At 45.8% G+C, this 25,426-nt stretch overlaps 3 protein-coding genes across 3 annotated transcripts in view; 1 reads left to right on the top strand and 2 right to left on the bottom strand.

Moving 5' to 3' along the window:
* Nucleotides 1-3,464, top strand: part of dcaf6 (ddb1 and cul4 associated factor 6) — a 16,745-nt gene extending 13,281 nt beyond the window's left edge. Inside the window, 5 exon segments of the mRNA XM_084478256.1 lie at nt 701-867; nt 1,156-1,312; nt 2,052-2,140; nt 2,425-2,530; nt 2,736-3,464. Coding sequence (XP_084334382.1) covers nt 701-867; nt 1,156-1,312; nt 2,052-2,140; nt 2,425-2,530; nt 2,736-2,788 — 572 coding nt within the window. The 3' untranslated portion in view covers nt 2,789-3,464.
* A 1,863-nt stretch (nt 3,465-5,327) lies between these two features.
* Nucleotides 5,328-9,971, bottom strand: gpr161b (G protein-coupled receptor 161b). Its single transcript, XM_084478130.1, has 6 exons — nt 9,806-9,971; nt 8,945-9,332; nt 7,038-7,774; nt 6,498-6,602; nt 5,970-6,095; nt 5,328-5,643 (listed from the first exon to the last, which is right to left on the bottom strand). Exons 2-6 carry the CDS (start codon nt 9,286-9,288, stop codon nt 5,360-5,362), a joined length of 1,596 nt encoding a protein of 531 aa, XP_084334256.1. The 5' UTR covers nt 9,289-9,332; nt 9,806-9,971; the 3' UTR covers nt 5,328-5,359.
* Nucleotides 9,972-10,808: 837 nt separating this feature from the next.
* Nucleotides 10,809-14,537, bottom strand: otc (ornithine transcarbamylase). The gene is made up of 10 exons (XM_084478057.1): nt 14,404-14,537; nt 14,121-14,259; nt 13,922-14,003; nt 13,420-13,507; nt 12,834-12,987; nt 12,421-12,543; nt 12,071-12,124; nt 11,719-11,868; nt 11,465-11,602; nt 10,809-10,978 (listed from the first exon to the last, which is right to left on the bottom strand). The coding sequence occupies exons 1-10, from the start codon at nt 14,493-14,495 to the stop codon at nt 10,919-10,921; spliced, it is 1,080 nt and encodes a 359-aa protein (XP_084334183.1). The 5' UTR covers nt 14,496-14,537; the 3' UTR covers nt 10,809-10,918.
* Nucleotides 14,538-25,426: the final 10,889 nt, after the last annotated feature.

Below are 25,426 nucleotides of genomic sequence, written 5' to 3'. Positions count from 1 at the left end.
AGAGAGAGAGAGAGAGAGAGAGAGAGAGAGAGAGAGAGAGAGAGAGAGATCACAAGCAACAGGATCCCCAGCCCAAGAAGAACAATAGTATATTCAAAAATGTGTATACCAAAAAAATAAATAAACAATACACTCAGAACCAGGCTTTTGTCTTTTCCTGGAAGGACCAAGAGCAGCAGCTGCCCCTCTCTCAACTTCCAACACCTTCTCTCAGCGACACCCAGAAGAAGCTATGTCTTTTCGGTCCTATCTGGGACCTACCGTGACCCCACGCTGTGCTTCTTGACTGGTGTGCGACCCCAGCATAGCCTGAGGTTTTAGACAGAATATTTGCATGCTTAGAGTTCAGTCACACAATCCCAGCATGCATCTCTCTGGGATCAAAACAATTCTGTCTGACCGGAAACCCCATTTTTATTTTTTATTTTTTAATTTTCACAAATGTTAAAATTAGAGTAACATTTGTGATGGATACACAAAACCACATACACATCCGGTCCTACTGGCCTGGAAGATACCTTACAGAAGACCTATCATTTGTGATGTGTTTGTGTGTTTAAATCACTTTGCTTTCAATCAGCTGTTCTCACATAGCGTGCCAGCATAGTGATCCAACATTATTTATATATATATATATATATATATATATATATATATGAATGAATGAGAGAGGAGGTGTGTGTTCTGTTTCACGTGTCAGCATGCCTTCCCGCCGTTGCGCTCCACAGGCGGTCGGCGGCGGCCCGCATCCAGGAGCTGTTCCGCCGGAGGAAGGAGCGGAGGGAGATGGAGGAGAGCGAGACCCAGAACATCCGGAGGCCTTCGGTCAAAATGGTCTACAAGGGCCACCGCAACTCTCGGACAATGGTACCCGACGGCGGCCGCTGTGTGCCCCTGAGTCAAAGGTCCCCACGACGCGCCACCAGGTGTGAGTGTGATTGACGTCACAAGTGGACACGCCCACTTGTGACGTCAGAAGAGCCCGATTTTTTTAAAACGGCTCGTAACGGCTAATCACACTCACACCTGGTGGCGTGCCGTGGGACCCTTTTAACCTGCGGTTTATCGACGTCGGCTGCAGCGACTTTGAAACCAAACCGTCGCTCATGGTAATGTTGCTGTGGCCGTTTGTCCCCCCCCCCGCCCGTCTTCCAGATCAAAGAGTCGTGTTTCTGGGGCGACAACTTTGTGATGAGCGGGTCGGACTGCGGCCACATCTTCGTGTGGGACCGCCACTCGGGAGAGCACCTCATGCTGCTGGAGGCCGACAACCACGTGGTCAACTGTCTGCAGCCCCACCCCTACGACCCCAGTTAGTGCGCGCACGCACACACACACACACACACACACGCATTTAATTCATTTATTCGGAATGACCAATACTTAGGACACAGCATTCCAAATATTAATAAAGAGCCCATTTATGTCTCACACAGCAACAAAAAAACACTGTGCAAGTACTTACAGCCAAGCAAATCAGTAAATAAATACGTTATCAGGGGTAGAGGTGGCACCGCCTTCTCCATACATGCAGACTGCCTATGCTTGCTGACACAGAGCAGTATTTGGCTATTTGCTTAGATTTCTTCTTATTAAGTCCAGCAACTGGATATAAATGGACATGGACATAAATAAGTACAACCAGTTTTGTGCTATAACCACCTACTGAAAGAGCATGAGTTAATGGCTGGTATTTTCGCATTTTGTCTGAGAAACACAGGTCCATGTACATGTCAAAGCAACAACCCACTTCCAGAATCACAATGGTTTTTAAAACATCAACAACAACAATGTCAGGAGTGTTTGGAGAGTCTCTAAGAACACTTTCTAGCAAGTAGTCGTTCAAGTGTGTGAACAAGTTAAATTGTATTTTTTTGTTTGTGTGTATTACACTTTGTCCATATATTCTGCGTAGTTCGTTGGCTGTAATATCGACAATGCAATCGTGTCAGGCACACACACACTCTCCCCTGCTCTGGGGTCTGTCAGCGTTGCTGTGACGATACAGGGAATGGTTTCTTGGTTTTTATGGTTTTATTTGTTTGTTGCAGTCATGGCCTCATCTGGGATCGACTATGATATCAAAATCTGGTCGCCTCTGGAGCAGTCCCCTTCCTTCAACAGAGTCCTCGCTGATGAGGTATGACTGTTTGAAAACTGATTAAATAGGGGGCAGAAAGACTTCAATGGCTGAAGGGTATTTGGATTTTACCATTGTCTGCTGCCATCTTTACCTGCTCACTGTAAGTCGCTTAAGGTGGATAAGGTGACCAATACAATGACCAAATAGTAAATGTAACTTCAGGTATGACTTATGTGAAAATTGACTTACGGCTATTTACTCTTTGTTATTGTCCATTCAAATTGAACATCTAATCTTGAAATCTTGTTCCCTGCTGTGTGTGTCCGTCCGTCTGTCTCCAGGTGATCACTAGGAATGAGCTAATGCTAGAGGAGACCCGGAACACCATCACCGTCCCCGCCTCCTTCATGCTCCGAATGCTGGCCTCACTAAATCACATTAGATCAGGTATACACACACACACACTGATAAGCACATGTACACACACACACACTTCCAGACAACACAAACACAGATGCACAATAACATTCATTGCCATTTGTACATCGTGACATAGTTGTTTCGCTACTGCAGAGAAATGGGATATAATTAGTGTATAGTTTGTCCGTATCTCTATTTACGTTTTGTTTTCTCCATCTTTTCCATCTTGTAGATCGGCTGGAGGGAGATCGTTCTGAAGGTTCTGGGCAGGAGAACGAGGACTAGCATTAGCTACTTGACGTTTTAATTTAATTAAAAAATAAAACACAAAAAACATTTTGTTTTTTGCTCGTAAGCACTTGTAAACCCAAGATTTGTACATGTCTACTGTAGAATACTTCCTGATGAGAATTTCTATGCCCCTCTCATCGCTTTTTTAAGAAGACTTTCTTACTAATGTTTCTGAATGAGGGTAAAAAAAAAAATGGTGTAATAAAGATCTGGGAAATAATAGGAGTGGATGCAAGGGGGGGAAAGTCCTCTAAAAGAGTGAAAGAAGCAACGTTTGTGAGGATGGAAAGTGCAATATTATTTAGGCAGGAGAATGGGAGCTTAATCAGTGTTATGTGTGGTGGTTTCTTTTTTGTAGCAAAAGGCAAAGAACTTCAACCTTTATGTACTGCACTGGCGGTTCTGCATGTCAACACGAATCGTGCTTCAATTTAAACTATACCCTTTTTGAGTTTGTGTTTTGTTTTTTTTTTGTTATTGAAACAAAGCTGTATTTTCTCGTCCCCAAAAGGGTTAAGTCAACGAAACAATCCGTTGCCAATTTCTTTTGTGTTGCAAAAAGTTTCTGGAGTAGATGTTTTTTCAGAGATGTGTTTCTGTTAAGGCCTGGCCCACTGCCTGTGCATCTCGTCTCACCAGTGAATGAACAAATAAATTCATTCCGAACAAATGACGCTTTTCTTTCATTGACCTTTTTAATTGTCTCTGATTATGGGCTGCCATGGGGGATTTTTTCAAAGTCGTGTTTGGAAGATGTATGCAAGTCTAGTTTACTTGAAGTTCACTTCAACTAAAAAAAAAAGTGTTCTAAGTTAAGACGGTCCCCTTGATTGGCTACGGATTTCTCACTACCATAAATGGACATTGAGGGACAGTTGGTCGTTGTTTTGGTAGCTGCTGTTGGAAAAACAAAGCGTTTTATTGCCCTGACTGTTATCTCACACCTTTCAACTATAAGTGGGAAAACAAAAACACTGTCCGAGCCTAATAGGATTTTAGTTCAGTATACTTGGTCACGTCTTGTTTCTTTAAAAAAAATAAATAAACTTTGTAGAAAACATTACAAAGCATGAATATTTTTATTAGTGGACATGAAAAGTACACTTTTGTAGTGCATCGCTTCCTCCTACAAAATAGTACCATATTATTATGCAGAGAGGTTTCAGTCTTAAGTAAATCATGTTGACTGCAGTAACTTACTGGGGTCTCCGGCAGCACAGAGCCACACTAACACTACAGCCCCTAAGTTGGTCATACACAGGGTTTGTATTGTGGCATTCATTCCAGTCGTAACGTCTGGTTACCCCCTACTTCACTCTAATGACGTGCAAATGAAGACAATATAACTTCCTAAACAGCCTATGGGTTATCGCTGTCCGTGTACAAACAGGAGTATCCTTCTAATCATAAAGTACATATTGTGTTTGCTTTGAAATCTCATCTTCAAATTAACTACAAGATATTTTTTTGGACTACTAGATATATTGGTCTTGGTTGAATGTTTTTGTACAGCTTTAAGTACATACAACCTTGATATATATTTTTGAAACAGGTTTCTGCATAAACCCACTTGCAACAACCCTTGTCATTGACTTCAACAGCACTTACATCAAGTTCTCCCGTCAGGACCACAGACTAACGTTGACCTATCGCCAGGATGGATTAAACTCCTCCAGCACACACTGGAAAATTGAAGTGCAACTCTGGTGTACACCATCATTTCTGGCACACGATCACAGGAGAATGCAAAGGACCACAAGTAAAAAATGAGGTACAAAACACAATAAGGGGGACTATCTAGACACCACGAATACCTGACAAACACTGACTCACAGATCCCGTTAGTCCGTATTACATGAGGCACGCAGCCATGCAAATAATGAAAAACAATACAAAACATTGATAAATAAATCATTGGAGTAAACAAAAGCTACAATTTTGAATCGTGTAAGAAGTCACAGCAGTAGAATAATTCCTATATTTTTTACTATAACTAGCAAGGCACTTGATGCGTACACTTGGTCCAACATAGTGGAATGAATAATGTGCTGCTTTTCCTAAAAACAAGTATTTCAAGTATGGACGAAGACACAATAAACTCCCAAGCAGAATATTGTTTCACCGCTTTGGGAGACCTCCTCTGAATAATATTGTCTTAAGAAGTTGACAATACACACACTACTCTGGTTTCAGTCATTCGTTTAACAAAAAAATTGAATTGATTTTTTTTTGTTGAAAATTTGTGTTTCCTAGTGGCCAGGCACGAAACATGTCTCATTCACGATAAAAGCTTTGCGGAAGTGGTCAAACAGTCAACAGTTATTTTTGTAGAAATATGTTTTACACCTACGTCATGTGTGCCCGTCACTATCGGCAACGTTTGTTCTCTTACAAAAATGTAATCAGCACGGGGCTATAGCCACCCCCTCACCCCCATCTTCCCTTCATGTCCGTCCAACCGTCCGTCCGTCCTCCAGCCGCTCATGCGTCGCCGTGTACCTTGAAGAGGTCGTGGTGCTCCGGGTGGGGGGGGTAGCGGTCCAGGCTACAAAAGGGCCACGTTCGTCACTTGAGCTCCTCGTCCTCGTCCTCTGGCTCGTGGTCTCGGTCGTCCTTCACGATCCCCTCGTCGATGCTCTCCAGCCTGAGTCTCTGGCCGTCCAGGTAGCGCGGCCGGGCGGGGGCCGACCGGGCGGTGAACGCCCCCCCGCCCGGGAGGCTGGAGTCGTCCCCGAAGAGCACCAGCTTGGCGTCGCTCTCGATGGCTTTGGCCAGGCCCGCGGCGAAGCTGTCCAGGGACTTGTGGATCTCCGCGTGGACCTGCACCGTGGAGGGCAGGGTGCTCTCGGCTTGGGGGACAGACGGAAGTTAAGCGGTTAAAATAGACGACGTTAACCGAGCGAGACCACCTACGTTTCTTTGCATTGCATGGTTTTTGTTGACGTGTTCGCACTACAGTTAATTCAGACATAATTCGATTAGATTTTGGATTACGGATTTTGGATTATGAGGCTCAGAAACTCAATAGATTCCACATGCTTGTGGTAAAAGTAGGAACGCTCAGATTCAGGCCACTTAGTTAGCAGTATGGTGTTGACAGAGCATGTACGTTTTGGAGTGTGTGTCCGTTCCCCTGTAATTTCCACTCCTTTGTTCCCCGGGAAATGACAGGTACCTTTGGAATGCTCCACCTGGTCCTCAAAGGTAACGGAGCTCCGCCTCTTCCCGGACGAGTTGCCATGGGAGGGGGGGTGGGAGGAGCCATCGGTGGAGAAGTTATCAAGCAGCATCACGTCTGTACCTTAGGGAATGAAAAAAAAAAGATGATGAATTGAAAAGGTGTTTATGCTTTTACTACCTTGCATTTAATTGTGCCTTATTTTGTAATAGCAGGTTCAAACCAGCTTCTGGTTCATTGATTTAGACAAGGCATCATCATAAGCTGTAAATTGAATGGCAAAAGTAAAAAGAAAGTCCATATAGAAGACATTTCATCAAAATAATAATAACAGGTATTTTACTAACAGTTAAAAACATTGACAGGAGACCATCACTGCTGTGGGAATATAACATCTCTTCTTCTAGTGATGTTGTCTTCATGTGTTAAGGTGAATGATGTTCCTATATTGGTTACGAAAATAGGGTGGGCATGCATTTCTTTCATGCTTCCTGTGTCCGCCTCCTTCCTGTGTGCGACACTTACAGGAGTCCTGAGTGAAACTGAAGCCGGTGTCTCCCGTGCTGCTCCCAGGGGCCAACAGCTGTCCTCCAGCCAGCATCGCCGTCAGGTGGGGGGACATCCCTAGGTCTGGAGCACACACACACACAACACACAACGTCACATCAACGCTCCATCGGAGCAACGACCAAATTCATACAGTGCCTTCAAACTGAATATAATAGTGATAATAAAGTCCATTAAGCCGTCGCTTTCATCCAAGGTAAAGTAATATCTAAGGTCATTTCATTTAGGCATCGGCCGATTTTATTATCACTTTTATTTTTTTTGGCCCGCGGCATGATTTTCAGACAGACAAGTTCAATTAATGTTCCTTTTTTAATTTGAGACTTGTTATCATCATTGTGTCATTTTTTATGATGTAAATTGAGGGAGCGAATGCAGTATCGGCTCAAGAAAATTGGCAGCCCGTATCGGTCATCAGCTGATGAAAAAAAAAATCGCTATCGGCATCGGCCTAAAAAAAAATCCCTATGAGTGGATCCCTATCGGGGATCATCTCACCTGTGATCCGGTTGGAGATGCTGAAGAGCCGCGAGGTCCGCTGGCGCGTGGCGAAGGGCTCCCGGTAGTAGCGGTCGCCGAAGCACATACCCAGCAGCTCCTTGCGCACCGTCTTGTTCCACAGGCCGTAGATGAGCGGGTGGCACACGGCGCTGCAGAACGACAGCCAGGCCACCAGCGTGCCCGCCGTCTGGGACGCCGCCTCCGGCCCCCACACCGCGTCGCAGCACACCACCACCACGTAGGGCCCCCAGGTCACCAGGAAGGTACCGATCACCACCAGGATGGTGACCAGCGCCTTGCACTGGCTGCCCGCGTACACCAGGCTGCGCCGGCTGCCGTTGCTGCACGTCGACGTGCTCGAGTTCTTGCGACCGCTCTTCTGGCTGCTGCCGCCGCCGCCTCCGCCAGACTCGTCCTCCGCCACGACCACGGTGCCGCAGTGCACCTTGCGGGCCTTGGTGCGCGCCACGCGGAAGATCACGCCGTAGCAGCCCAGCATGGCGAGGAACGAGGGCAGGCTGCACCACGTGACCCAGAAGGCCGTGTAGCCGCGGTCCCGGTGCCAGGACGCCACGCAGGTCCGCTTGCCGCAGTCAAACTCGAAGGAGGACCAACCGAAGAGCGGCGGGAGGCAGGCCACGAGGGAGTGCAGCCACACGTACACGATCACCACCACCGCCCGGTTCCCCGTGATCTTCATGGGGTAGATCATGGGGTAGAGGACGGCATAGTACCTGAGGGAGCGCGTCGGGTTTTCGTTACAACTCTGGTCAAATAAGGCAGCAAGGTAGTGGCGTTCATAGGCACTCTTATGATATTGTATTGTTCCAACGGTATTATTACAATTGGAAAATTATTTATTGACGATTAGATCGTAGCATTTGGTTTAAGGTGATTTGTAGCTGGCACATGAACAAATGAATGTACACACAACTCTTGTTAGGGTTGAAACTATCCATGTATGCAACTGTTTTTTCTATCACTTGTATTGTATCATGTTAAACATAACAACAGTACGAACTAGAATGTGTTGATTGTGAGTGCGGTAGGTGGCAGCAGTGCTCCAACAACGTGGGGCCGTTCTCTTCTGGCTCCCTGTCACATGGAAGGTGGCCACTAAACCCCAACAAATGCAGCATTCAACGGTAATTCAGGGCAACATGCACTGCCACGTTAACCCTATACACCTAGGCCTTTATAATAGCCCTCTTGTTGTGAGCTGTTGGCGCGGTCATCTCCTAAACACTTTGTTAATCTGGATTAGCATCTTTGCCTTTTTTTCCGCTCCGAAAATCCTGAATACATTTCACTAAATGTAAGAGCACATTGTGTTTCATTAACTCCCGTCTTTGTGAGAAACAATCCATCAGCAACACATTTCCAATTATTAAAAGGTATAAACAGGTAATACGTTAGGGTTGTTAGGGTCAACTAGACTGTAAACACATGTCTAGTTGCTTGTAAGAAAATGTGTCCATCAAAAGATCACCCAAACAACCATTCATCCCCATGGCTCCATCAGAATTCCTAACTAAAAGCACTGCACTGCACTGTGTATATATTACTAGGTGGTTTTATGTTGTGCATTGAAAAGGTGTTTATGCTTTTACTACCTTGCTACTTCAGCATTTTCTTCATCCACATTTGTGAACAAAGGTATACTACCCACTTGTATTGTAAAGTAGAACATTTAATTGTGCCTTATTTTGTACTAGCAGGTTCAAACCAGGTTCTGGTTCATTGTTTTAGACAAGGCATCATCATAAGCTGTACATTTAGTTCATTAAAGAGAAAAGCAAAAGTAAACAAAAAGTCCATATAGAACACATTTCATCAAAAATAATAATAGAGGTATTTCACCAACAGTCATTTGTTTTCGGGCAATGTTATTACTGAGCACTGACCTGTCAATAGCTATCGCCCCCAGGGTGAGCATGCTGGCAGAGCTGATGAGCAGGTAGAGCAATGCGGTGAAGTTGCACCAGACCACACCGAACACCCACTCCCTCTTCGCGGAGCTCACCGCCACGAACGGCAGTACCAACACGGACAGCAGCAAGTTGGACAGCGTCAGGCTGAATACGAACTTGTTGCTGGGCGTGAGCAGGTACGGCCTCCGATACAGGGTCCCCACAATCAGGAGGTTTCCCAGGAAAGCCAGGAGGGTGATGGTCACAATGCTGACCGTCTCCAACACCGCCTGGCCCTCATTATTCCCCAGTGCGGTACAGTTCCGACTGGTATTCATGGTGAGAGACAGGGCCACTGGAGATGTGAAGGCATAGTAGTACCCTGGTAGGAGACAACAGGGAGATAATAGGTATGTGATGAAAGGCCAGTTGGTTAGGGGTGCAAAGGTATCCCAAACAGTGGAGCTGTAAACCTACCGAGGCTGTTATTACAATGCAAAATACGGTCAACCTACGCATGCGTTGAGTGTCACGGGAAAATAATAAACTCGCTTGTTGCTTAACCACTGCACACATTACACTATTAGTATTTCAATGCGTGAAAGGGCTTTTTGGGACATCCGAGTGTTGGTGAAACGAGCCAAATATCAGATTCGCTCTAGGCGATATAAAGAAGCGTTGCACACGGGTAAAACCCCGTTATAAACACCCGTTATGTATCCGCGACGTCCGGTTTTGTCGCGCACCGGAGCCCACTCACCCGACCTGGCTCACGCATAAAGTAAGTTAGCATAGCTTAGCGGAGAAAACTTTCTCCATTGTCCCTCAAAGAGAAATCTCCAGCCCTGTACTTACCGGTACGGGGAAAACAACGTTACGGGTCAGTATTCGTCCTGTTAAATGTACGTTTCCCATTCTACTCGTCGTTCAGAACCATGTGGGTCGCGGCTGGACTTTGAGCGCGCGGGTCTCTACGCCATCGCGGCGACTCGGAGCTCAGTAGAAAACCAGCTGCGGTGCAATGGCGTCGCTCCCCCCCCACCCCGACCCACCCCCAACTCCTCACCTCACCCAGCGGAGCCCCTGGAGAGCGGTGGGTGGTCTGGTGGCTGGGATGACATGTAGTCATTCTGTCCTCGCTTCGGTTTAAACGTGGACGTTCAACCATAAGTACACTCACAGAAAGTAGTATACCAACAAAAAAAAAAAAACTATGGTCTGGGATGACATGCAGTCATTCTCCTCGTTTTGGTTTAAACCTTGACGTTCAAAGTTCAACCAAAAGTAGGCATACACTCACAAAAAGTATACCACCGTTAACACTACACCCATTTGACGGGTCCCATTTCATGGGTGTAGGCCAGGGTTTACGGTGGTATACTTTTAGTGAGTATACTTTTGGTAATTCATGTGGGGAATAGATGCGATATGAACTTCAACGCAGAACCGTGGGGTGGGATGCTGCTTCATTTAATATATCCCGAGCGTCAGAAGTTATTGTTTAACAGATAGATGTCTTGTCCGAGGCGTATTGTGTTTGGTTGAATGAAATTTGGTTCCTCTGGACCACCTAGGTAGACCAAAGCTTCCCGCAAATACTCGTCACCCCCAATCAGCCAATCGCGGCGGAGGGATGTGGTTCGTTTCTATTCCTCATCCATCCACCAGGGGACGCGGATTCACCTCTTCCGAAACCAAAGAGCAGTTTAAAAAGTAACTAGGCTAAGAAATGTATTTATTTATTATCGTGTTATTTATAGAAACATCATTTTGCTAATGTGATATAAATTATTAGAAATACCAAACATCTCAATGAAAATACAAACAATTTAACACATTTACAAAAAGTCTTAACAAATTCTTATCTTTAATAAATTGCAAACATAAAACAGTGAGAATAATCATCCAGTCTTCCCTCAGTTGAATATCCTAAAATTGTAAACATTATTTAACAGTGTAACGTCGAGGCTAAAACCTTGGCATTTTAGTCTGTGGGGTGTAGTCAACCAGCAGAGAAAGCATTAGACCCTAGAAGAAAAAAAGGTGATGTTGTTAAAAGACACATTTTTAACAATATATATATTTTTTAACAATTAAATAATATGAATAAATAAATTTAATAAATAAAACAGGCAAAAAAAAGGAAGGTATTTTACTTGGGGTATAATTATCGTTAATACATAACATCAAAACGTAGTGTGGCAGACACTACAAAATGTAGGTTTAACAATGGAACCAACTGGCAAACTACCTGTAACTCTACCTGTAACGGTTTTAATTAGGCTATATCACTCATTTAATTTTAATTCCATCCATTCTACATCTCTGTGTAAATGTTTAAAAACTTCTGTTAGTTGTTGTATATTTGATGTATTTGCATTGTATGCTGTGTATGTATTGTCGTTTTTGCTTTGCATTTGTTTGACTCGACATCATTGCAAATGAGGGTCACCCCTCAACTGATCCCTCTGGTATAAATACTGTTTAATGAACCGGATCAGCAGTAAAACTCACCATGATGGTCCACTTCCTGTTCTCGGCCTCGGGGAAGACCAGGGATCGGGGGGAGTAGAACACGTCGTCGTCCACCTCCTCTGGTTTCCGAGGAAGGCAGTGCAGGAAGGTCCAGTCTGGGTTGGCCACACTTCCTGTCTGGTGAGGATCAAACCACCACCGAGAGGACGGTTATAAACCTCTAATCAAAGTGCGGGGGCGGTGTTTGTTTTCTATTTGGCGTTTCTTAGCGTTATCGGGACTCAAGTGGTTACCTTATTGGTGATCTGGTAGCCATGGAAGTCTTTTAGTCTTTTCTTCTTCTCCTCTTCCTGTCCCATGCTGACCCAGGTGTCAGTGACCAGAACATCACTGCCCTTTGCTGCCTCCATCGGGTCGGAGGTCATGACTAACTGGGTCCCGTGCTGAGGGGAAGTATGACGTAGTCAATAGACAACAGTATTTCACATGATTATTTTTACAAACTTGATCCCATATGTGGCAACACACGTAACTTTGTAAACACAATTAAATAACCTGTTATCTGACAAACAGCAGCTAATGGATATTAATGTGCATGTTTCTGTGTGTGCGTGCGTACGTGCGTGCGTGCGTGTGTAACCTTACCTGTTTGGAGAGTCGTTGGGCCTCCTGAACCACGCTGGTGTCTGGCCCATAACCCTGAGAATGACGTACAGAATGGGGGTTTATTTTCCACCACAAGTCATGTCTGTCCATTATGGCACCCGTCTGTCCGTTATGGCAGCCATTGCATTCCTAAGCATCCCTGGAAGGAGCGATCCCTCACTCTGCATTACTTACTTCCCTTGGGGGCTGGCATAAACATAATGGCCTGTGAAGCCCTTTGAGACTGCAACTGTGATTAAGGGATTACTCTTCTCAATGATAATCAGGCATATGTGACAAGAATTAGACAAACTCCAAAAACTCCCATGGTCACAGAAAGGCGAATGCACCTTGGGGGTGGCGATCCTAAGATGGACGCCGAGTTTGGCCGCGGTCATCATGAAGGAGTGGAGCACGTTGTTTCCATCTCCGATCCAGCTCACCGTCAGACCGTCCAGTTTCCCATAATGCTCCTGTAATTAAACTGTGGTAAGTGGCAGGATAGGAGAGCTTACCTCGGAGTGGCTAGCCCTGTCTGCTACCCGATTCCCTGGAGCCGTACGCACCGGATGTAAAAGGGAATGAGTGGCCATTTTTGTGAACTGCGCCCAATAATTATACATCCATGAGCTGTAATCTCTCACTTCGTATAAATCCAACTGAGTGACTAAATAAATCTGAGTGACAGACAAAAGCATGTATACTGTATTTGCTAAATTGAAGTGTAGGCTAGTCAATTATTTAGTTGGAGAAAGGCCGGCACCTGTAAGGTCAGGAAGTCAGCCAGGATCTGGATTGGGTGGTAAAGATCACACAGGCCGTTAATGATGGGTATGGTAGCTTCTTTCTCCAGCTCCTTCAATGTAGAGTGGCTGTACACTCTGGCCAGCACGATGTCACACAGCCCAGAGAGGACCCTGCAACGATAAGCCATGAAGCTTGGTTACTCTTCAGCTCCATTGAGCTCAACATTTTCATTGGGACTGGGAAACACGGACCATAATCTGTCCAAACTAAAACAAGAAATACAAGCTTAAATTCTTGATGGCGAACAGTAGTGGTTGAGTTGATGTCAAGGGTTAGGGTTAGGGTTGGGGTTATTTTAGGATATTTCAAGTTCACTTATCTTTTTGTCTATGTCTTATCTGTCCATTGTGTTGGATTCCATGTGTGCAAAAAATGTGCAAAGCATTTTTACGTCCACACAATTCCAAGCTATATGGCTTCACTTTAATCCCTAGCATACAACATCATAGACAAAAGGATAGACAGTTCGACTTAATATAACTTAATATATATATATATAGATGGATAATTAACGTATAGATGCAGCATGTGAATGGAGATACCTCGCGGTGTCTGTAGAGCTCTCGTTGACACCCAGATGGATGTCTTGGGAGGTGAGGAAACACGGGTGACCACCCAGAAGTGCAAAACCTGTAAGGAATGCCAGACAACCATACAGGCCTATCGTTAGAATTATTTTTTTTTTTTATTTACTTGATAAACAAGAATTTCTTAGTGCTAATAAAAAAAGAACAATTCAATATAGGCCTTTTAATTGTTGCGTGTATGTGTTGTATCACAAGATCAGCGCGTAAAGAGATGTTTTTGTAACGTGCAACAGAGAGTGTCCTCTCAGCACTTCCATTGTATGGTGTATGAACGGGGCCAGAGTTGCCTGTGGGATTGTAGACGGATATACTGGAGAGCACACATTTAAAGGGCATTCAATTCTTACTAATGAATTGATGCAATAGGCCTACCGGCATTCATGGTGAATGAACACATGTATACTTTGACTAAACTACATGGCATAAGAAGGCCCCACCCAGGCCCCCGATCTGACACCTGTTTCAGTGGACATTCTGGTTCGGGTGCTCCTCTTCTCAAATATCATGGCAATCGATTTCCCTTGAAGAAGAGGAAGGTACTAAAATAGAGAAGTGGGAGTTACCTTGATTTGCCAAAATTGCGATAAGAAAACGAATGCACAATATATTTAATATGAAGTGAATATTTCACGAAGACAACTTATTTCGTTTACTACCTGGTTTTCTTTTTTGATCCTGTGTTTCAAATCTCCTGACACCCACAGAAGTCTCTTGATTTCATCTGAATTAAAATCTTTCAGTGTGAGCAAACTGCGCCCCTTTAGATTCACTGAACCCAAGCACGCTGCGCCAATGCTGGAAATAAACAAAAAATAAACAAATTAGGCAAGTTATTCCCTGGGATACTATTTACTGCTTTTCTTTTCTTTAAGTGTTGCCGTAATGATAAAATAGTTATCTGCTCGCCTTTGCCATTTAAAGCACTGTATTATATCTTACCTAAGTCCCCTCGCGTGGATAGTTTGAACATGTTTCAAACTTTTGCAAATGGAAGTGCTTACAACTAAAACTTTAGCCATTGCAAAACTCATCGAGTTGTGAATGGCAGGGTGCTAGCACCGTTAGCAAAGTCTTTCAGTGTGAGTGTTGGATTTCTGCACAAATGAACACACTGCATGCTTCAACATGCGTGGCCTCTGCGTCAAGTGAACACGCCCACAGGGCGTGTCTTTTGGACGCCCCTGGCAGTTTGGAAACTTCTATATAATAGTTACGAAGATATCACGAGCTGTTTTATTTAATTAAAGCTATAAACGTTACAAATTGCATCTGGAAATATACGAATAATTTCTCACAGTGCAGACAAAACCTTGAAGCCACAGCGACAAGATAAATGGCTAAATATCTCCTATATTCCAATTTCCTCCAGCGGTTTTCCATTTCGCAAAGAATATACGTAGGATTTGAGGACTTTATATTTCTAGAGAATGTGGAAAAGGGTTTCATATTTTACATTTGGAAAGCTAACTGAATAACACGAGCGGTCTCTGTTTTGTCATGTTTAATGTGGTGTTTTATACACTTGCTGAAACCCAAAAGATTAAATTTCCTCAGAATTGCAATAATTTAGGAATATCGACTGCTGCTGCATTTATACTAGTGATGTTAAAAAAGTTACTAGAGTATATTCATTTTAAATGATTTTCCTGACACGAATGTTCATAGAAAAGCATTCACATAGAAACGTTTTGTGGACATGCATTTATTTTTAGGGCGACATTGACTAACAAGTGTATTTATTATGTGTTATGTGTGTTGGGACGACAGTGAGCGTGTCGAACGCTTATGCATGGAATAGCAGGTGAGAAATACTACCGAAAGCCCATTTGAATGGCTGCTGTCTTGACCACTGTGGGTCTTGACCACTTTATTTCGGCCCGCCCCCTCTGACGTTTCATTCATTCACCTGGTGGCCTTGTGGCTGGTTAAGCGGTGCGCTGGAAAATGATTATAGAGTGGAAATGACAGGAGAGACCGATATTGACATACCCGGTGAGAGCATTGTCCTCTGATACCCTATACATTTAATAGCCTATCGATGGCTAGTCTACAGTTTGGTGTGTTAAAGCTGTTGCTATTTCTGTCTTGTTGCTGCGACTTACGGCTAGAGATCTGACAGGTTGGGTTAGGATTTAGTCACTTTGTACGCTTATTTCCCCGTTAGGTCATTTAACAATTTGTTTTCCGATGTAAGGAACATGCCTCGGATTTAAAATTGCCTATGTGATCAAATCTAACCCTCATCCTCAGAAAAGGGAGCCATCTTCACGTTTGGAAAGAGCAATTTTGCTGATAATGTTCAAAGTAAATTCTGGTTGAAAAACGACCATGCTGTGAAAATTGCTTGTGGGGAAGACCACACTGCTGTCATCACAGGTAGGCTGTAGGACAGGGAGGATATATCCTCCCTGTCTGGATATAATACCAATGTCTCCCCCCCCTCCCCCCCCCCCATCCTATAATATATTATATAACTGAATCCTGAATAATATATACATCATCTTATGAAACCTCACTTTTTAATAAGATATCTTCCCCTCTGGCATTGATGATGAAGAAACTCACCTCTAAATAATGTATCAAGTTTTAAGTTATAAAGTGACATCCTATATTAAATAATGTTATATAACTGTTGTTAAGTTGGCCCGTATGCCTTACAGGTAAAGGAAGACTGTTAATGTTGGGTTGTAATGACTGGGGCCAACTTGGACTGGGACAGCAGGCAGCTGCTGTCACACCCACCTTTGTTAAAGGTAAACGAAAAGCATATCAGCAATTGTTTTATTTGTTGATGCAGTTTGATGTGAGTACTTGACATGTTCTTGTATGTTGTATGCTCTTTGTATGTTTTTAGCTTTCAAGTCAGAGAGGGTGAAGCTTGTAGCGTGTGGAAGGGATCACACCATCATCTGTACCTGTGAGAGAAAGTTACAATATTATTTTCTACCATTGTTTAATAGTGCAGAAATGCTCTCAACATTTATCTGTGGTTTTCTAGTTTTTGAGTGTTTGTGGAGAATAGGTGAATAAATGTGTGATTTGAATGATATGCAGATTTCTCTGAAATCATGGAAGTTAACTAAATCGCTTGGGAACCTCATTATTTCATTTTCAAATGGTTATAAGGGTAAGATCCATCAAAGTCATCATACCATCGACACCATCGAGTACAGAAAAGATATAGGATCAAACCAGTATGAGTATTTTTTTAACGATCAAGTGCTTCTAAATCACAACAATACAAACAATACAACAATTGTTTACAATACAAACAAGAGTACTCAAATCATCATCACTCCAATAATTTATTTAAGTAACCACTGATAGCTGAAAAACATCCACGTAACAACCACTGCTACTGTTAGCAGACCTGTATTACACCGTTATTGTAAGGAGCATACAAGTTGTTTCTGTGTATTGGGGAAACGGGCGTGTCACAACACGGCTCTTGTCTGTTCACAGGGCGTGGGAGCGTGTACGTCACCGGACGCAACCAGGAGGGCCAACTGGGCCTGGGTCACCGTGACGACACCACACTCTTTCAGCTGATGCCGCCGTTCTGTCACCACGCACCTATCAAGATGCTTTCTGCGGGGTGTAACACCTCGGCCGCCTTGACAGGTCAGAGAAGCGGAGAACAGTGTTTCATCCTCCCACCGGTCAGCTGTATTTCTCTCTCTCCCCCCTGAACTGAGTGTGTCGTCACTAAGACTGTAGCCTTACTTACCCCGGTGCCTTTCGTCGTCTGCATCCGTGTCGCCCCACTGGCAGAGGATGGTAGGGTTTTTGTGTGGGGGGACAACTCGGTGGGCCAGATCGGTCTGGGAGAGGCGTGCTTCGCCCTGGAGCCCAGGGAGCTGTCCGTGGGGCCACTGGTGACATGGGTGTCATGTGGGAGCCACCACTCTGCCGTTGTCACGGGTACGCACACACACACACACGCATGAGCAGACAGACCGGCAGACAGACCCGCAGACAGACCCGCAGACAGACGGACGGACAGACCGGTAGACAGACGGACAGACGTGCCGGCAGACTGGCAGACAGACAGACAGACGGACGGACTGACTCACTGACTGACTTTTGCATGTGCGTGTGCAAGCCAGATTTTTTGGGCAGCAGTTTTTCCATTTCAATTTGATTGAAGAAAAAATAACCTTTTGGATGACATGAATGCATAAACCTTTGTGTGGTGCGGTTTGTTACATCCAGCCAATGGAGATCTGTACACATTTGGTGAGAGTGGCAACGGAAGACTGGGTCTCTACCCGGGGCAACTGACCAATCACAGAGAGCCTCAGCGGGTGCTGGCCATTCCAGAGCCGGTCATTCAAGTGTCCTGTGGAGGAGAACACACTGTGGTCCTTGCGGGTACGATGCAGGACCAGCGTTACTTCACACATTGACTGTAAAACGAGAACAGGGAGGGCTTTCTATATGTTTTAGGCAAGGCAAGGCAACTTTATTTATATAGCACTTTTCATACACAAGGCAGAATCAAAGTGCTTCACATAGAAACATTGTCATACAATAAATAAAATAATAATGAATAAATAATAGATAAGTAAAAGAAAACATAGGCAAAGTTAAAAAAAAATAGTAATCAAATAAAAATATAGAAAATAAAGGCAAAGTTAAAAAAGCATTTTAGAAAGTGCATTTGTACTTAAGAAAAACTGTCTCTGGTATCAGATCAACAGTCTCTGGTATCAGATCAGATCAACAGTCTCTCTGGTATCAGATCAACAGTTTCTCTGGTATCAGATCAACAGTCTCTCTGGTATCAGATTAACAGTCTCTCTGGTATCAGATCAACAGTCTCTCTAGTATCAGATCAACAGTCTCTCTGGTATCAGATCAACAGTCTCTCTGGTATCAGATTTAGCACCAGAATATAACATGTCGGAAAAGAGTAACATAAGAGTTACGTATTTATCCTTAAATCATTATCCTTAATGTACTCCCTATAATAAAACAAATCAATACTTATTATTATTTGTTTATAATCCAAACATCTCACTTCTCTTCTATGGTTCTTCTACATGTGGTTATCCAGAGGAGGAGGTGTACACGTTTGGCCGAGGTCAGTACGGCCAGCTGGGCCAGGGAACCTTCCGGTTTGGGGCAGACCTGCCCAAAGCGCTGCAGCTCTTCCACCGTGGCGACGTCTGCCAGGTCACGTGTGGACAGGGCCACACCGCTCTCATCACCAGTAAGCTGTGCATTACTTTCACAACGTGCGCTCATATCATATAAAGCAATAAAATGACAAGAAGGGGTGCTGTATTGTGGTCACTGCCGTGAATTAGCATGCTAGACTTGAACAGCACAGGAACATGCGTACCAACCACCTTGTTCCCTTCCCTTGTTGCCCTTCCTCCACAGACAATGGGCTGCTTTACACGTTCGGCGACGGTCGCCATGGGAGACTGGGGTTAGGGGAGGAGGACTTCATTAACCAGTTCCATCCCACACTCTGCACACGCTTCCTGGAGTTCAGCGTTCGCCAAGTGTGTGGTGTGCATGTGCTGCTCGAGTCGAAGACGTTAAATGGGCGTTTGTGTGATCAATACAGCAATCTTCTAGGATATGGATTGTGTGGAAGAGGAAAGGAAGTACATTAATTGTGGTGTGTGTGTGTGCGTGTTTGTCTGTGTCAGGTGACCTGCGGTGGTACTCATATGCTGGTTCTTGCGACAACTAGACCTCCAGATTGCGAGGTAGTGGAGATGGCCATGGAGGCCAGGGTTGGTGATTATCACTTGGAGCTGAATTACAAGGGAATTCTCCTGGAGGATCTTGATCTTCCCATCTTCTCTCGCTCAGCTCGTGCTCGACGCAGAGACAGGGTAATAATAATGAAATCCATAAACCATTGTCCTCACTATCTAGCTATTAACCTCCAAAGCAGCGATGTAACGGAGTGTAGTGGTCTTCTATCTCCAGCAGGGGGCAGTGTTTGTCCATATTGATGAACATTTGATTGAGTTTAGTTGCTAAACCTCCTGTGGGAGCTAAAAGTCGTATTATGCATCCGTGAACTAAAGAGCTGGGACATCATGGTACCTAAGGTGATGGTTTTTCAGGTAACTGGTCTGTGTGTGTGTGTGTGTGTGTGTGTGTGTGTGTGTGTGTTTCCTTTTGTTATAGGAGAGCTCAGTGGAACAGTTTGGAGAGAAGTTTCACAACCTCCCTTCTCTAAGATCCGACTTTCCCGACACCACATTGTCCATGTCTAGAAATGTAAAAAAGCCAAAAACGAAGGCAAAGGATTTACCCAGCCTTTCAATATTACCGAAACCCTCAAAAGTTACCCAGAGGAGTCCACCTCCAGCCCCCAGATCCGCATCCCACTCCCCACAGAGTCCTCTGCCGTCACCCAGACCCAACAGCAGCCCGCCCTCCAGGGCGAACGCTATCACACCCGGCACTAAAGTCCCCTCTACCGCTGCTGTTTCTGGGGTTGAAAACAAGCCGGTGCGCCCCCCCTCCGCCACGTCCCCCGGGTCCACACCCAAACACCACTTGTCCCCGAAGATTGCCGCCAAGAAACCACATTACCTTAGATTAACGCGACCCAACACCGACCCTCCTGGCAGGCAGAGCCCGCCGCCCGCCCCGCCCAACGTCCCCCGCCAGTGCACACAACCAACCACAGACTACATCAACGCCCGCCCAACGGAGGAAGAGGAGCGCTGCGTCCGGGAGCAGCCTTCCTCTCCACTAATGGGTATTAGGAACCTGCAAATTCATCCACCTGCCGAAGTCACTTCATATATGAGCCACTGAAGCTTAAGGGTGTGAGCTCATAATTGAAAAGCACTTTCCTGAACTCTTGTACTGTGTGTGTGTGTGTGTGTGTGTGCGTGTGCGTGTGCGTGTGCGTGTGTGCGTGTGTTCTGTGTGTGTGTGTGTGTGTCTTTTCAGAAGGTGACCCCGCACAGGAACCCATGGTCATCAGAGATGAGGCTGAGAATGATCTAGAGAAAGCAGTTGCCATAGATATGGTAGGAGAACTGCAAAATACGTCCTGTATAGAAGGACAGGCAGTGTATGAGAATATACTGTATATAATGTGGATTTTATGCACTCTTGCCTTGTCTGTTTTGGTTTAGAATATGTGTGCACTCCAGGGCAGGAAGCAGCCGCGTGGTTGAATAACTTTTCCAAGAAATAGGCATAACTCAGCATGTTTTCTATGTGTGTGTGTGTATGGTATGTATGTGTGTGCAAGCATTTTCCACTTGGAGAAACTTCGGAGTGAATTGTCAAAACTTCAACAATTTTAAAGAATTCCTTCAGTTTTCTATCTGTGTCACATTGTTTGGCTTTTCCAAGAATAGTTGTAATTAATCCCCTGTCCGAAATCCTGAGAGATCAGTGAATATCTTCCCAAAAAACAAATTTTAACACACACACACACACACACACACACACTTTGGCACAAACCGCCCACACACCACACACACACACACACACACACACACACACACACACACACACACACACACACACACACACACTTACAGACAAACACACATATTTAACGTGTGTGGTGCCTCAGAAAGTTGGCCGGCCCTCTGCAGTATTTCCATCGCTTCTGATGACACACTGTGAATAACTGTCCAACATCGTTAGGGTAGTGTAACACTAGTGTGTAACACTGTCTTGGGAAAGACGTCACAATGCCTGGCTGTACTGGGGAGCAGACTAGTGTCTGTGGGTGCGTGCAGGAATTAACGACAGTGAGCAATGGACAATAGCTCCACTTCTAGATTTAAACAGAAGGGGGATCATCTCACTTTGAGATGTATGATATGCTTGTATATGAAGCACAAGGTATGACGATGACTGGATCCGGCTGCGCTACCACTACACGTCACTGCCGCTTAATTGAGTGTATTTATAATGCTTTTTATTTTAGTCCAGATGGTGTAACAAAGGACACATGCCCGCCTGTCATCACCATGGTTTTATTTCATCCTCCCACTAACTTCTGCTCATTAGCCTGCAACAATATCACAGTCCGTTCACGACAGACGTTGTGAGCAGACATATGCATATACAAATAGAAACCTACGCATATGTGTGTCTCTATTTGATTCAGTTTTTTATTATATATCCGGTCAGTGAGTTTGTTAGTTGAAATTTATCAGTGGTTTGAAGGGACAAGAACAGTTAAGGAATGCTGTATCGCCATCTCCATTCGGCCCACAGGGTCCACCAATTCTGCATTTCATTCTATCCTTTGAAGCCCTTGTTTACCTCTTTGTATTCATGCTATCTGTTTTTTTCTTTCTTTTTTCAGGAAAAGCCAAAGCGGAGAGCCCTGAGGAGAGCTGTAAAGGCAGCAGCAGTCGAGACGGTGGAACAAGCACAGTCGAAGAGCAAACATCTGAAATCCAGCAAGGCCTTATCCACAGAGCTCACGCGAGCGTCCAGCTCCCCATCCCCAAAGAGGGAGGCCTCACCGCAGAACCTCCAGAAGATGGTCTCTAAGAGCAGGCAGACGCTGATCAGACACGTTGCACCCGCCGAAGACAAACCCAAACCCGACACACAAGGTCCGGATGCGCCTACTGTTTCTATAGGAGATACTTCCACGCGAGGAGAAACCGGGACCTGGTTATCAGAATTGACCTCAGGAAATCTTAAAGATGGTGACAGAGTAGCAGATTTCCAAAATAAGTTGACAAGAGAGCAGCAACAAGTGACCGAAGTAAACAAAAGTGGAGAGGAAGATGTACATTCTGATGAGTATGCCAGCAAAGTCCTGGATGAAGATACGCAAGAAACAACAATCTTGCCCAAACAGGAAGAACCAGACACATCTCTGGTCAATGTGAAAAGTCAACCTGTTGACAAAATGTCCACCGATGATAAGGTCACAAGCCAAAGAGCCGACTGGAATAGGAAAACTCTCCAACCTCATAGGCCAAGGTCTGGTAAAACTTTTGAAGGTAAAGATGCAGAAGTCGATAATCCATTCAGGGAATCTTCTTGGAATAAATCAACTCCAGTCAAACAGCGGAGACTGAAGCATACACCTATTGAGGTTCAAAGCAGAGCTGTAGAGTTTAAATCTCCCCAAAACAAACTCTCACCTACAACACCTGTCAAAGTTCAAAGCAACCCCGTAGAGTTAAAACCTTCGGTGATCGACCCCTGCACACCTGTTAAAGTTCCAAGTGGGACTTCAACCCCTGTGAAGGTCAAAGGCAAGACCCATGACAATTACTCAAAGAAGTCTCCACTGAAGGTAAAAAGCAAACCTACTGAACATTCTGACAGACCTTCAACACATCAGGCTAAACCAACGGAAGTTAAACATGATCGCACTGGCTCACAAGGCACCAAGGGTGCAGAGGTTACATCACTTTCCCCTCGGCAGCCTGATCTCCTACTTCCTGGGGAAGATGGACCTGATGTTGCAAACCAGGATATAGGTGGCGATACTCAGCCGAGTTGGGGGGAAAATATTCTGAATGATGCAACCCATCTTCTTCCAGCAGTGGGCATGGCAGGCATGGCAGTGGGCCTCCTGGGTGCAGCTGTAAGCAGCGTGAGCGCTTACCAATCTGACAGTGACACCGCCACCGCCACCTCTCCGCCCTCCAGCAGCAGACCCATTCGAGCCGAGAGCTTCATTAAGCAAAGGGCCGTCGTTGAAGAGTCCCTTTCCTCCACACATTCATCTTTGAGATCTGAACCAAACTCAGCCGACGAACCAGTGGACGAGAGAATCAGAAACCAGGAAAAGGCAGAAGATGAGAGTGTCCAAAAGGGAACATTGGTTGAACATCTAGACGTTTCCCAGGCGGAACAGAGGAGCAAGAGCAGCCCTTGTGAGACAAAGGATTCCCAACTCAAAGGAACAGAGGCTTCAGATGAAAAGACGAGAGAAGAGACGGAGAACGTGGGGGAAGACTGTGAACGTGTCTGGGAGGGGGAGGTGGAGAGTTCAAGGGAAGAAGCAGAGAGCGACAGCAGCACCGAGGGAGATGATGGGGATGAAGATGCAGAGGAGAAAAGTGAGGAGAGGGCTGAGGCGGAAGAGAAGAGCATTACAGGGGGCAGTGTTGACAGTGAGGAAGAGGATGGTGAGAGAAGTGGGGCGGAACAAAGCCAGGAAGGCGATCAGAGTGGTGGCAGGAGTGATGACAAAGGTACAGACATCAGCCCCGGGGAGGAGAAGGAGGGAGAAGAATCAAGTGCAAGAGGCAGCACGGAGCCGGGGGGAGTGGGGGAGGGAGAGAAGCAGGAGGGTGTGGGGGAGGGAGAGGAGCAGGAGGAGGAAGGGGAGAGTGAATCAGAGTCGATTGACGGTGGGGAAGAAAGCAGTGTGAGTTTAGAAGGGGAAGCTGATATGGACTCAGGGAGCGAGGCAGAAAGCAAGAGTAAAACCTCAGGGGAGGAAGAGGAGGACACAAGAGCAGGTGATGAAGCTGGGTCTGAGAGGGGTCAGGGTGAAGGCAGTGCAGGGGAGGAGAACGTAGGGATGATAGCAGGGAGCGGAGCTGAGGAAGAAGAAGGAGAAGCTGAAGATTCCTCTGAAAGAGGAGGTCAGGGGTCAGTGAAACAGGGAGCAGGAGAGGAAGATGAGGAGGAGGAGGAGAACAGTGAAGTCAGAGCAGAGGAATCAAACGAGGAGCAGGAACATAACATTGTTGAGGGTGTTGAGGAGGAGGCGCAAGATTTTGAAGAAGAGGACGCAGATGCTGACGAGGGCGAGGAGCATGAAGCGGAGGGTGAAGAAGAAGGAGAGATTGGAGAGAACTCAGGGGAGGAAGAGGAGGGAGGAGGCGGAATGCTGGAAGAAAAGGGGGAAGGTGAGGAAGATCAAAGTGGAGATGAGGAGGAGGAGGGGGGCGAGGAAGAAGAGGGAGGAGAGGATGAGAAGGAGAGTGATGAGGTAGAAGAAAGTGGAGATGATGAGGAAGAGGAAGGCGGAACGGTGGGTGAAGAGGAGGAGGAAGACGAAGAGCAGGCAGAAGATAGTGGTGGAGATGGAGAAGAGGACGTAGATCAGGAGGAAGAGGGTGGTGGTGACGAAGAGGAGGACGTAGATCAGGAGGAAGAGGGTGGTGGTGACGAGGAGGACGTAGATCAGGAGGAAGAGGGTGGTGGTGACGAGGAGGACGTAGATCAGGAGGAAGAGGGTGGTGGTGATGAAGAAGAGGACGTAGATCAGGGGGAAGAGGGTGGTGGTGATGAAGAGGAGGACGTAGATCAGGAGGAAGAGGGTGGTGGTGACGAAGAGGAGGACGTAGATCAGGAGGAAGAGGGTGGTGGTGACGAAGAGGAGGTAGATCAGGAGGAAGAGGGTGGTGGTGATGAAGAGGAAGACGTAGATCAGGAGGAAGAGGGTGGTGGTGACGAAGAGGAAGACGTAGATAAGGAGGAAGAGGGTGGTGGTGACGAAGAGGAGGACGTAGATCAGGAGGAAGAGGGTGGTGGTGACGAAGAGGAGGACATAGATCAGGAGGAAGAGGGTGGTGGTGATGAAGAGGAGGACGTAGATCAGGGGGAAGAGGGTGGTGGTGATGAAGAGGAAGACGTAGATCAGGAGGAAGAGGGTGGTGGTGATGAAGAGGAGGACGTAGATCAGGAGGAAGAGGGTGGTGGTGATGAAGAGGAAGACGTAGATCAGGAGGAAGAGGGTGGTGGTGATGAAGAGGAGGATGTAGATCAGGAGGAAGAGGGTGGTGGTGATGAAGAGGACGTAGATCAGGAGGAAGAGGGTGGTGGTGACGAAGAGGAGGATGTAGATCAGGAGGAAGAGGGTGGTGGTGATGAAGAGGAGGACGTAGATCAGGAGGAAGAGGGTGGTGGTGACGAAGAGGAGGACGTAGATCAGGAGGAAGAGGGTGGTGGTGATGAAGAGGAGGACGTAGATCAGGAGGAAGAGGGTGGTGGTGATGAAGAGGAGGACGTAGATCAGGAGGAAGAGGGTGGTGGTGAC

Source organism: Micromesistius poutassou (assembly GCF_964030765.1).
Source record: "Micromesistius poutassou genome assembly, chromosome: 14".
In the NCBI taxonomy this organism is placed as follows: domain Eukaryota; kingdom Metazoa; phylum Chordata; class Actinopteri; order Gadiformes; family Gadidae; genus Micromesistius; species Micromesistius poutassou.
This window is presented reverse-complemented; position numbering and strand designations above follow the sequence as displayed.

Coding starts and splice junctions, on each gene's coding strand:
- otc (XM_084478057.1), bottom strand. CDS start 14,495: ATGAGTTTTGCAATGGCTAAAGTTTTAGTTGTAAGCACTTCCATTTGC. Junction 14,260..14,403: donor ATCCACGCGAGGGGACTTAG/GTAAGATATAAT, acceptor GTTTATTTCCAG/CATTGGCGCAGCGTGCTTGG. Junction 12,544..12,833: donor CTGACTTCCTGACCTTACAG/GTGCCGGCCTTT, acceptor GTTTAATTACAG/GAGCATTATGGGAAACTGGA.
- gpr161b (XM_084478130.1), bottom strand. CDS start 9,288: ATGAATACCAGTCGGAACTGTACCGCACTGGGGAATAATGAGGGCCAG. Junction 7,775..8,944: donor GGGGCGATAGCTATTGACAG/GTCAGTGCTCAG, acceptor GCGCTCCCTCAG/GTACTATGCCGTCCTCTACC. Junction 6,096..6,497: donor CAGTTTCACTCAGGACTCCT/GTAAGTGTCGCA, acceptor TCATTCCCTAAG/GTACAGACGTGATGCTGCTT.